The 13,834-nt window shown below is 34.6% G+C and overlaps 1 protein-coding gene across 1 annotated transcript in view; it reads right to left on the bottom strand.

Moving 5' to 3' along the window:
- The window catches only part of PRTG (protogenin), a 129,522-nt gene that overhangs the window by 58,559 nt on the left and 57,129 nt on the right, over positions 1-13,834 (bottom strand). Inside the window, exons 3-9 of the mRNA XM_043555363.1 lie at positions 8,957-9,101; positions 7,859-7,992; positions 5,732-5,869; positions 5,320-5,478; positions 4,568-4,727; positions 3,514-3,761; positions 1,333-1,497 (exon numbers count right to left, since the gene is read on the bottom strand). Of these exons, the coding sequence (XP_043411298.1) occupies positions 1,333-1,497; positions 3,514-3,761; positions 4,568-4,727; positions 5,320-5,478; positions 5,732-5,869; positions 7,859-7,992; positions 8,957-9,101 (1,149 nt within the window). The remainder of the gene's footprint in view (positions 1-1,332; positions 1,498-3,513; positions 3,762-4,567; positions 4,728-5,319; positions 5,479-5,731; positions 5,870-7,858; positions 7,993-8,956; positions 9,102-13,834) is intronic.

The raw sequence follows: 13,834 nt of genomic DNA, 5'->3' as shown, positions 1-13,834 counted from the left end.
CAGAAACGTGAAAGCCAGTGTCAGAAGTCTCATCTTTTCCAGAGAACAAAATGAAATTTCATTAAATAAAAAAGTTGTAGAGTAAGAAAAGCTTTAAAGGAGAAAAACTTCAAGACCTTAACATTCACTGGAACTGACAAGCTTTAACAAGTAGCTTACTATGGTTAAACCCCTTTCCTTCAAAGACATAGGGAGGAATATACCTCATACACCAAACCCCCCACAAACCCCAGGATAACACCCCCACCAGCCTGTGTTTCACCTTAGATATGCATGTCAGAGGTAAAATGGGAGGAGATAACTAGAGAGGTCATAAGTACTATGATTCACTCTAAAATGAAACAGACTCTTAAGTGAAAACAGAACTTGGAATTTAGCACCCAGATCACTAATATTGCTTTCATTTAGTCATACTCTGAATTTATAAACATCTAAACAAGTGGCATTATAAGAGATGTATGTAAGAGATCTGGGACCAAATAAACAAAGGAAAAGATTTGGAAATCATTAATACAAAAAATGTTTTAAAGATTACAGGTGGACCATTTTGTGAGGATGAGAAACACCTGTAAAGGGAGAACAGTATAATTAGGTGTATGTTAAATCATTCCCTTTTCACAGTGAATGGTACAAAAAGGCCTTCTAGAGCTGCTAAAGAGAGAGATGATGAATCAGAGGGAGAGAATCAGTCTCAGGATTTTCCTAATGGATGAGATTTCCCACCATTGTAAGAATATATGGAGGCCTGCCTTCAAAAGGACTATAACTCAATTTCTAACCCATGATCAGTTAACAAACTGAACTACTATTACTTTCCTCCCTAAGCAGAATAAACACGTATATCTAAAAATAAACTGCTGATTTTACGAGAACTTTTTAAATAAGTTACTAAATTTCATAAACTACCCGTTTCAGAAACCCAAGACTTCTGACCTCTTGTCATTATATACACTCAATATATTTACTCATTATATATATATTTATTTATGCCTAGAAAATCTCACATTTTGTTCTACTCAGTTAAAGAAAACTTCCATAGTGAAAAAATATTCTAAAAACTGCAATTTAAACTGGGAAACTTGAAGAAACACAAGAATTTTGTTATCAAAATTTATGTTCTGCATTGTAAGTTATAAAAGCTCTTTACCCATATCCTATTACTGTCAAAAAGTGACAGTCAAATTTGAAATGGCAAACTAGCCTGCTGGTTGCCACCCTTGTTTTGGTTATTTTTTTAACCAAAAAGAGGATATTTTCTCTACTTTAAAACACATTTATTTGTTGAAACTGATTAAACATATTAATGTTCATTCTAGACTCATGGTTTCTTACCGTCCTCTAAAGTATTCTGCGTCACGTGGTCAGACATCTGGCTGGCTCCCATTGGCATATATGCCACGATGTAGAAAGTGTAATTGCTAGCAGGTTCCAAGTCATCAATAATATAATGAGTTGTGTCATTTCCAATGACTACTTGATACTCTTCATTATTTAAACCTAAATTAAAGAACCAGTGTTTGAAAAAATTATGAATATTCAAAATGAAATTAATAAGACCACTTTCCCTCCCTGGTCCTCCAGTCTTGTCTCTGTTTTCTTTTGTGACCCTTTAAAAAAATATGAATGGGAAGGTCTTAATTTCTAAAAGTAGTCGTTTGAATTTTTCCCTAATAAATCAAACTGAAAATAATTAATCTTTTCTAAACTTCATTGAATATCTAGTCAAAACCCACAGCAGAGACAATGTACAGCAGTAGCACAACAGAGCTTAACACTACCAGAATACTGTAGTTCTTAACAGTGGAAGTTTTACTTGGTTAAACTCATGGCTTTCTTCTTTTAACCATGAATCTCGGAGAGACAGTAGGAATGTAATGGCTCTGCTCTTTTTAAAAACAAACCAAGCCAAAAGTTGTCCTGCAAAAGATCTCATTTTGGCCCTAGAGATTCTATTAAATTTGACTGACACAAGTTGTTCTTTTTATTTATACTGAAAGCAAAAGATCTAGGAGGCACAGAATGTGCTTCAAAACACTTTGTTCCACAATGAACTTTTTTTTTTTCCCAAAGGGGAAAAAATTCTCAGCGATTCTTAATAAAATATGCATGGCAAGGTATAGAAAAGAATTTGTCTTTGTGGGATTTAATTCCTACAGAGCCAATCTGTAAAGTGGAACAAGAGCGCTGGCAGCTTTGTGAACCGTTCACAGTAAATGCATGTCAACTTCATCAAAACTCTCTAAGGACGAAGGCCCTTCTCCCCACACTGGATTTATAAACAAAACAGAAGGCAAATTCCACTATTAAGTTTTCCCACATTTCTGAATTAACTTGATAGCATTTTAATTAGACAAGATTACAGCCATTTCACAACAGACAGGCTAATGGCTCGTTAATTAGGAACTGCATAGTACGATTTCTGACCTACCAAACAAGGTCCTTGAGTTCGAATTAAAAAGCCTTGTTCTGTCTCTGAATAGACCACTGAGCCGCATGTGGAGGCTCTAATGAAACAACTATAATAGCGAACAAGAGTGGTCTCCACCAAAACCAGCATTCCTTTCACCTTCCTAAATCACTAAGAAGGGAATTAACATACTCCAACATGCTCAGTTAGACTTTCATTCTTCTGGCTACCACAAATCCTGATTTAAATTCAAAATATTCCTTTTCAAAATACTACTTCAAAGTACAAAAAACAAACAACAACAAACCACTTGTTTCTATGGATAATTTTATCATATCATTTTTGGGTGTTGGAATTTGTTTTTAATGTCTATTGCATAAAAGCTAGACTATACGTACAACTAATATTTATGGTTTCTATGAGAAATCAGTAGAGAAATCTCCAGGATTTGTAAGTAGCTTTTCCTTTCCCTTTTTTTGCCAAAGAAAAGAGTAGGATAAAAAACATTCAAAAAAAAAAAAAAAAGAGAGTTAATAGTTCTGACTAAATATTTTGAGACAGATTTGATTGCTACTTTTATGTAACATAGGACATATCAATAGACAGTGTCCTGTTCACAGTTTTCTATGTGACTCCAGAAAAATTTCAAAACATATAAAATCAACTTATGGGGATTTGAAAATGTTTATTTCCCCCCTTAAAAATAACATGCTATAGTGACCATAATTCACCATATTATTTTATGAAGCAATTACACCATTGTTCCTATGTAACTGCATACTTGAACTGGTATATTAAGTGTTAAAGAATTTATATCTTGGCTGGAATGAAATTAATTAGTCCACTGCTCTGTAATGTTTAGCAGGCAGAGCTGGTACTTATTTCTAGACATAAAAACCTTAAACTATACGTACATACACAAAGTATACAATAACAAAAAAATTAGCAAAAATTGATATGCAGGTGATAGAGTGATTATTTAATAAAAGAGATAAATGCCATAGAACTTCAAAAGTATTTTCTGAATTATGTAAGATGTCATTCACACTGAAAACAAATTACTGATGCCCAGTTCCACTTGAAAATAAACTCCTCACATTGCTTACCTTCTGCTTTCATATAGTGCACAGAATAAGCGATGACTTTGTCTGAATTATAAAGTGGCCTCTCCCAAGCTAAAAGGATGGCTGAACTTGACATGGTTTCAGCATGCACATTGTAGGGAGCACTGGGTCTGTCTTCCGACATTACTACGGTCAGTCTGGCTCTAGATAAAATAGATCCTTGGCTGTTTTCAGCCATGCACTGATAAATGGCATCATCTTCAGGAATAATCTGGTTAATTACCAATTTACTGAGGAAAGGAAAAAATATTTTTATGAAAAATTCTAAGAATGATGTAAAACTAAAGTTAAACCATTGCTAAGTTCACTCTCATTTTAAATGACAGAAGTTACTAAGAACAAAAAACTGAGTCTGTAATCAACTCTACCAAAAACACCTATGAGTTGCTTAAAATCACTCTCATTTTCTGAGTCTACCTAAATAAGTAATAGTGATATCCAAACCCCATTTGTTTTAGGTGATAGACTAATCTCTTTTAAAATTTGGTTTTTATTAAGGAAGTATATTATTCTGTAATAGCATCTAATTTATACAATATTGCAATGTTACATAAAATTGAAATCAACCAGAATTTTAAAGTTTTATTAAATATATCACAATGTTATTAGAAGATTCATATTTACACTAATTAAAAAAATGAGTTCTTAAAATCATTAAGTTTGAGCTGTGAAAAAACTCCTGGAGATTCAGTTATTTCCTTCTAATTTTCTCATTTTTGGGGAGAAGGAAAAGAGACCCCCAAAGGGTTAGTATACTTGCTATTAACTTATTAGCTAATGGCTTACCAAGACTAGAACCCAGGTCTGAGCAACTGTCCAACACTTATTTCATTATAATCTATCACTTCCATAATCCACACATAAAGTACAAAAGGATATATGGCATGCTGATGTTATCATCTTAATTTCTTATTTATTTTATTTTTAGTTTAAAATCCCAAGGTAATTTAAATATTTGATATTACAATCATTTCACATAAAAAATACTAAAGCCATTATATCTTAACTAAAATAGTAGCAAAGTGACATAGCTTACCTGTTGTACATTTTAATTCTACCATTTGAATGTATCTTCCTCCCATTTTTCAACCATGACATTTTGGGTGAGGGGATTCCTTCTGCTTGACACACAAATCGAGCAGTGCCAGCTCGAGGCCTTGTTAAACTTTCTGGCCATTCAACAAATGAAGGAGGAGCTATTTTTAAAGAAAAAAGAAAAGAAAAAAAATTCTGTGTTCCAATGATACCAAGGGTTAAGGAAGAGTACAGAAAATAGCCCAAATCCCATCCTTGAAAATATTTGACATTTGCAGCTTATCTACACTCTACATACATCTATCCAGATGCCTTCTCTCAGCAGTGCTCATGTAGATGTACACTTTCTCCCTATTGAGACCCTCTGTGTAAACACACTAAAAATATGTATACTATAATTCTTCTTAACTAAGCCCAAATATATAGTCACTTGCAAATGCATACAATCAACAGATTAAAATTTTAGGCTGGTGAATGGATATGTGGGTAGGTAAGAAAGAGATAAAAGGGAAGCTTAAACACGAAGGAACATAATGGTATGCAAGCAAACAGGATGATGACTTCAGAATGATAGCTAACATTTTAACATAGGGCTATGTCTCCTAAAATTCATTATTGGATTACAATCGTTCATATAAACCTTCATATCAATGCTACAAAATTAAAGAAAGGAAGAAGTAAGCTATCAATGAGATAGAACAACAACTTCTAAAATACAAGATTCTCCTGATTGCAGAATGAAAAAAGACATACCTAATACAGTTAAAGTTGCCATAGCAACAGTAAAGTTGCGTGTGCCTGGGGTTGTGGCCCGACAAACGTACACTCCAGCATGTTGCAGTCTGACATCGGATATCATGAGATTACCATTTCCAAGTACCCGAGTGTTAAAGACATCAATGGACTTATGATCTATTTCCAAGACAATATTTTAGTTAAACCAATGTAACATATGATCTAAAATTACATCAAAAGATCACTATCTAACCATATCATAAAAAGTATAAAATGTGCTACACAAAAACCTTTTCTCTACACACTGAAATGCCAAAAAGATAAAAGTCACTTAAATGCTAAACATGTGTTTGGTATATAAAATAAACATTTTATCAGTTTCATTAGCATGAACAAAGTTTAAAGTCTTTTTTTCCTTGAGAAAACTTACCAAGGCGGCTCCAAGAAATGATTGGTTTAGGATTTCCCGTGGCCACGCATTCCAAAACAACAGTCTGATGAAGAGACGTTGTTATGTTCTGTGGGCCTGCTATAATGGTTGGTGTGTAGAAGGAATTAGACTCTTCAACTTTGGGGAGGAAAAGGCACAACACAAAAGTAAATTATAAATAAGATATAACAAGTGAAACAAGTTAAAATATCTATTCTTAAGTTATTCACTTTTTAAAAAATAAATTTATTGAGATATCACTCACTTAACAAATAATACACCACTTTAACTGATTCAATGATTTTTAGTATTTTCGGAGTTGGGAACTATTACCACAGTCAATTTTAGAACATTTCCATCACCCCAAAAAGAAACACCATACCCATTAGCAATCTCCTCTCCCCACAGCCTAGCAACCACTAATCTTTCTGTCTCTGGATTTGCCTATTCCAGACATTTCATAACAAAGGAACCATATATTATATGGTCTTTTTGTGACTGGTTTCTTTTTACTTAGCAAAATGTTTTCAAGATTCATCCATGTTGCAACATGTACTAGTATTTAATTTCTTTTTATTGAGTAATAATAATAGAATAAGATTTACTCATATAGATACATCACATTTTATTTATCCATCCTTCAGCTGATAGACATTTAGGTTGTTTCCAGATCATTCACTTTTAATTCAGGTCCAAACATTCATTTAATCCTTTCGCTAATCTTGTTAAGAATTTATGTGACAGTGGGGAGAAGTATGAGAGTGCTTTTGTCTTTAATCTTTCATACCAGGTAGCTAACAGATACTATGTGATATTAAAACATAGCATTAAACGGGGCGCCTGGGTGGCTCAGTCGGTTAAGCGTCTGACTTTGGCTCAGGTCATGATCTCGCGAGTCGTGAGTTCGAGCCCCGCATCAGGCTCTGTGCTGACAGCTCAGAGCCTGGAGCCTGTTTCAGATTCTGTGTCTCCCTCTCTCTCTGCCCCTCCCCTGCTCATGCTCTGTCTCTCTCTGTCTCAAAAATAAATAAAAACATTTAATAAAAAAAAAAAAAAACAAAAAACAAAAAACATAGCATTAAAAATATAATTTCAGTTTCTTAATGTTTTCCAAAGAGATCTTTAAAAAAATGTTTTTAATGTTTATTTTTGAGAGAGATGGACAGACTGTGAGTGGGGGAGGGGCAGAGAGAGAGGGAGACACAGAATCTGAAGCAGGCTCCAGGCTCTGAGCTGTCAGCACAGAGCCCAATGCAGGGCTTGAACTCATGAAGAGTGAGATCATGACCTAAGCCAAAGTCAAATGCTTAACCGACTGAGCCACCTAGGTGCCCCTTCCAAAGGAATTTTTTTAACCTTCAAGTATCTTTTAGGAATCTGTGGAAAGTTAACATTCATATGAAGTTCAATAATGTCTTTCATACAGATTTTCTTCCACTATATTCATGTAAACTTAAATTATTTTAAAATAAAAAACTAGCATCTGTGTATAATTCCATTTTAATAAAATACATTTTTTTTCATATTCATCTCTTCAGCTAGTTTCCCTTCTAACTATGTCCATGTGTGGCAAAATATATAAAATTATGTTTATTTAATGTTAACAATGGTTATTTCTGGATACTAGAATTGGGGGGATATTTTGGGGGGATATTTTAACTTCTATCTTCGTACTTTTTTACATTATTTAATGTAAAACTTTTTAATTTGTACTCTTATAGACAATACTCTTTATAATATGCATGTATTATTTTTACAAATGCAAATTATAATTTTTCTTAAATCAACAAAAAAAAGCCAAACTGGAAACATATATATCTTTATTGACAATGGACAATTTTGGTGGAAATGGGTAATTGTTTTTATCTTTTTTGCATTTTACATTTTAAAAACAAAAGTGAAATATTTACAGAACAAATATTCATTCTTTCTTAAAGATGCTGATATAACATAAAACAAGCATTACTGTGAAAGAAGAGGTGCCTAATAGGGGTAAAAATGACAATTTCCAACTAAACTACAATAACCTAAATGAAATTAAAGTACTACTTTGTGGCATACTATTACAGCCAGAGAAGGAAAATTAATAGCTGGGTCAATAAATCTGAAATAACTTCTGTGCTGTACCTGGAATCACTGTTAGAGAGGCCTCCATACTTTTACGTCTATGGGCCACAGTAGCAGCAACACAACGATAATTTCCAGCATCCCTTTGGCCAACATCATAGATCTGCAATACTCCTGTTGGTAGGGCTGTTATCCTGTTATGAGAAGAAAGATGATTAAATTCTTCATAGAATTCATCTCTTAACATGTATTCTATGATTAAGATTTAATATATTCAACCTTTTTAAAGTACCAGATGCAATAGTTTCAAGACCCTTAAAAATATTAGCTTGATTCTATTGTTTTCATTTGGGTCACTACAGTTTTCTAAAAGCATAAATAATTATGTGGTATGTGGTCTGTGAAATCTATCAGTCTAATTTTACACAGAGTTACATTTGACATTATAGCTTATATAACTGATGGTCTAACGCTTAGTACAATTTTTTCAAATCTTGATTTCTTGCCTATAAATATACACGCATTCTCCAAGGTACACCTGAATGTAAATTTAAGAAAAAACTTTCTTGAATAACTTCTTTCAACTCAATACCCTACCATTTTAGCAAGCGATCTTTATCTGCTTTGGAATACTGCTACTCATTAGGACAGGAATCAAACTTTTTGAAGTTGCTACTAAGTTCTTGATCCTTAAACCTCAACTACCTTCAGAGCACAAGTACGTGTGCACATGTGCATACGTGTGTGTGTGTAGTGGAGACAGGGAAGTGGAAGGTGGAGACAGAAGTGGGCAGCTATCAGGGCATACATAGGAGACCCCTAGAGTAGTATTGCTATTGGCAGCAGTGAAGGTCTAATTTAGTTTCCTAAAACCTTGAGCTATAAACCAGTGGTCTTTTGGTTGGAAAAGATGTTTGAGGAAAGCAACAAAGCAGTAAGATAGGTTATGTGAATTATGATCTAAACCAAAAAACAGAACTTATTTCCCATGTGTCAGAGACTGATGATCTAATTCTTTGCCTCAGTCTGAAATGTATTTAAGAAGTTGGTAATTGCTACTGTAATTGAAAATAAGCTCCGTAATGGTCTTTCCCCATACAAGTCTCACGACATCTTCATTACTCCTGTATCATCTCCAAAGACAAAAGCTGAATTTACCTGTCCAAAGTTACAGGTAGGGTTGTCCGATTGAATTCCCATGTTATGACTGCAGGAGGGTTTGAAGAAATCTTGCATGCAAATCTAGCAACTCCACCTTCATGGACCTCAGTAGAAACTGGCTGAACTTCAAATGCAGAAATAGCTATAAGACAAAGTTTGACAAATTTAGAGTAAGTACATTCACTATTATACTGTACAGTACTTGGAAATAACATCATGCTAGATATTATGTATCAGACTTGAACTCTTGCCCAGACATAAGACCAACACAACGAGCTCAAAGAAAATTTAGGGAATAATTTTGGAAAAAACACTGGCAGTTGCCTAGCTCAGGGAATCTGGTCTTTCCAGGATGAGATTCTCAAGAAACTTGCAACCTATCTGGAGAAAAAATATAACCATAGCAAAAACAAACACTTAATAATGATATGTAATCACATACCAAACTGTGTGGTACAAACTTGCAATACTACTGTATTTCAGAGAAGAGGGAAATCAAAAAAGACAGACCAGACAGGCAAAAACTATTTGTAGGGATTTGTTTTAGATTAAGTTTTGAAGACTCATTTCAGATTGGAGGGGGAAAATAAAGACAATCCAGGTAAAAGGAAGAACATGAAAGCAAGCACAGAAGTAAGCAATGTGTAGCCTGTGTTCACAGGATTGTAAGGAAACAGCCAGGACTAACTACTGTAGAGTATTTCAGATTAAGTGTTCATGGAAAAGTAGAAGGTGGCTACAGATAAAGAAGATTTATACCATGGCACAAATGAAGACATCACTGAAAATTTTTGAGCAAAAGACAAATCCTGATAATAGCAGAGTTTGAGGAAAATCAATCAGGCACTGCTACATAGGATAGAGTGAAAAAAGGAGAGCCTCAAGTCAAAACACCAACAGGCTGCTTAAATAGGAAGGACAGAATTGGGTGTGGCTGTAAGAATGGTGAGGCTCTACAGATATCTTAATGGAAACAAAACTTGGTTCTCATTGGACACAGACAGGTCACTGTGTGTTTGGAGTCAAATGAGGTTGGTATGATGGAGCTGAATGAGAAAGGAGAGAAATAAAGCAAATGGTATGTGTGCTTGATGAATAAAAGGTAGAGAGACTTAAGAGGCTATTTTTAGCCTCATATCTCTTCCCAAGTGGAGATAAATCTCTAAGTGTTGATATTTCTAGAGATAATTCTTTGTCATTCTAAGCAAGCCTCCAGAAGCTGGTCATCTGTCTCCATGGTTTTATACTTTGATAGAGTCCAGACTCCAGGTAACAGTGTGGTTTTCCTTCCCTTTACTATATTCTAGGGCATAAATAAAGGGAGGGCCTCAATGATGGTCTTACTCCCCCTCCACAGACTCCAGTTCAAAAAATAGATAAGCCTTTATAGTTTATCAACAAAGTGAGAAGTTATGAAGAAAAGCAGAGGGAATAAGGTCTACATGACTTATCCTTCATTAGATTGGAAAGGGTAAAAAGTGATGGAAGACTACAAATTCTGCATCAATCTGCAAACAGATCACAACACTTGAGAGGTAAAACACGAAGCCAGTGAATAATGGTGAAAATATTCTTAGGAACATCTACTTCCAAAAAGCAGAGTGGGGGTAGAGTAATACTTTATGTGTGTATATAACAAAAAATTTCTGCTTCCTCAAGAATGATTCTGAAACTGCTATTGTCAGTGGATAACTGAAAAAGTCAAAACTATTTTCATGACCACCATCATCTGTCTCTTGTACTCTTATTTCTAGAGCATACAGTGTTTTCCAGAAACTGCATGTAATATCAAGGGATGATACTGCAACAGACTCAGTGCAGAAGGAGATCTGCGTGAGAATCCAGCTGTCTACTATCAAATTAATTAAAGAGATTTGCACAAATGTAAAACAATGCTACCCCCTCAACATTTTCTGCTTTGGAAAACAGTTATGTTTCATTAAATGTGAGATGTTAATATGTAATAGATCAGTGCTTTCATTTTTAAATTAATGAAATTTCTTAAATTTCACAGTTTTAATATCTAATAAGACATCTCAATAGATATAACCTACATAAATGCTCTTTGGGGTCTTCAATGAGTTTTAAGAGCATAAAGAGACTAAAATTTTTGAGAACCACTATCAAGAACACCGAACTCTAAATATCAATATAGTTTTTCTTTTTACTCGCCTCTATAATCACTTTCTAGGATGTGAATCTACTTACAAACATTTTCTGTATCAGACCTATGGTCCACCTACTGAACAATCAGGAAATAGATATTTATCTTCAAAGTTATCAGGTTTGCAATAGAATAGCCCAATTTCTCGGTAACAATGTAAGCTTATCTTTCTATAAGTAACTAAACTTTTGTTGAATACATTCAGAGTGGGAATTAGGACCTGTTTCCATAAATACAATGCCTGATTTATGAAGCATTAATTTCTCTTACTGATCCCATATTTACCTTTTTCATGTATGAAGGGATGAGTTTTAATTCTGGTTGTAATTCATAATCCAGAGTATATTCAACTTACATACTTCAAAGTGGGAAATTTATCTTAACTTCCAGTCTTTACCACTCTACACTGAAATAACTAATACAGCTTAATTTTTCTTCATAAAGTAGTTGTTCCTTCAGCCCTATCTATTTGACTTCTTCTATTACTCCAAAAAAAAAAAAAATCAAGTACCTGATTCAGTATGTTTTATCTCATCTCTCTATCTGATTTCTCTCCATCCCTAAAAGTCTTCTCTTTGATCCAGGACCCTATCATCTCCTGCCTGGAAGTACTGTAGGCACCTCTTAGGTGGTACCTCTTGTACCAGCAGAGTTACCTCCAGAATGATAGTCAAAAAATACAAATTTGATTTGTGTGGCTAACGAATTAATTAGTCCCTGCAAAATTTCTTAAAAAATTTTTTTTAATGTTTATTCATTTTTTGATAGAGAGACAGAGCATGAGTGGGGGAGGGGCAGAGAGAGAGGGAGACACAGAATCCGAAGCAGGCTCCAGGCTCTGAACTGACAGCACAGAGCCCGACGCGGGGCTCGAACTCACAGACCATGAGATCATGACCTGAACTGAAGTCGGATGCCTAACCAGGCATCCAGGCATCCTAATCCCTGCAAAATTTCTTGCCTCAATCACTTACAGTTTTGTTCCATGAGTACTGAACTACTAATTCTCTGAATATACCATGATATTTCACACCTCTAAGCCCTCTACAAGCATATCCTTCTCTCTGAAATATCCGAGGTCCCTCTGTCCACCTGATGAAATCCTAACATCATTTATAGCCTAGTTCACTTGTCCCATCCTTTGGGGAGTTGCTACAATCATTTTCTCTGCAACTTCTGTACACTGCAGACCTCTGCTGTTACTTTTATCCCACAGTAATATAGCCACTTGTTCACAATTTTTCTCCCCTTCTACACTAGGAACTCATCAAGGGCTAGCAATGGGTCATATTCTTTGAAAGATCCCTTAAGGCAGTGAATGGCAGACTCAGCATTAAAATAATACTTGTTCAACTAAACTTATACATATTTTTTCTCCAATTATATTAGGTCTTTAAACACAGTAACCAGAAATGTAAGAAGTTTCCAAATTATACTTTTTATAATTTTTTTATTTGCTATAATTCCAAATGGTGTCCAATATTTTAGTGGCATTATCTTTAGAGACAACAGTCTGATCCTCCTCTATTAAAAGATTTCTATGAAGATCAAATAAGCCAATAAGTGAAGGCTCTTAAGACTTTTTATAAATGCTATGATTATTGAGTTTAATAAAGATAATCATTCTTTTGCCTTGAGTATTTCCCTCCAACCACTTAAGCACTTGAGTGTTGTTTTCTACCCTAGATCTCAACTAATCAATCAAACAATACGATCCCTCTGAATCTTTTTTTTTTTTTTGAGTAGCTCCCTGCTTTTTACTCCAGATGCATTAGTCTCTGAAACCCTTAAGATTTTTATGATGAAAATTGAACTAACTTTGCACTATAGGTCAAATATGCTAAAACTCTGGAGTCAGCAAATTCCAAGAGCTAAAAGCTAAATGAATGCATCATTTGACTCAGTAAGGGTATTTCTTTTGGGGAAAGTATGGAAGAACAGCTTTATTGAGGTATAATCACAAAGCATGTAATTTACATACCATTCAATTCACTCACTTTAAAGAGTACAATTCAATGGTTTTTAGTACATTCAGAGTCTGCAACCATCCTCATAATCAATTTTAGAATATTTTCATCATCCCAAAGTGGAATCTCATTATCCTTTACTTATCACTCCCTAATCTACCCACTCCCTCCCTCCTCCAGTCCTAGGGAACCACTAATCTACTTTCCTCCACAGCTTTGTTGCATTGACACTGACATACAACATTTTGTACAATGTGATTATTCAATATACATATATACTGGGAAATGTAGACCACAAGAAGCTAAGTTAACATATCCATCAAGTAAGGGTATTTTTTTTTTAAGTTTATTCATTTATTCTGAGAAAGAGAGAGGGGGAGGGGCAGAGAGAGAGAGAATCCCAACAGCCTCTGTGCTACCAGGGCAGAGCCCACCTCGGGGGTCCCACTCATGAACCAGGAGATTAAGACCTGAGCTGAAAAATCAAGAGAGAGACACCTAACTGAATGAGCTCACTCTGGTTCTTAGGTAAGGCCTCAAGCAAGTATAAAATTTTTTTAAATCCCCCTAGACACCTTTATATTTTAACATTTCTAACTTTCTGGTCCCTTTTGAAAATTCAACGTGCTGGCAAAATGATTTTTCCCAATGAAGACCAAGTCTCATCAGTATCTCTGAGACTAAAGAAAAAGGCATTTGTGATACAAAAATAAATTGCCATTCTTCTGTTTGTAATTCCTCCCT

Source organism: Prionailurus bengalensis, chromosome B3 (assembly GCF_016509475.1).
Source record: "Prionailurus bengalensis isolate Pbe53 chromosome B3, Fcat_Pben_1.1_paternal_pri, whole genome shotgun sequence".
NCBI classification, from domain to species: domain Eukaryota; kingdom Metazoa; phylum Chordata; class Mammalia; order Carnivora; family Felidae; genus Prionailurus; species Prionailurus bengalensis.
The sequence above is the reverse complement of the archived record's forward strand: the minus strand, read 5'-3'. Positions and strand labels throughout refer to the sequence as shown.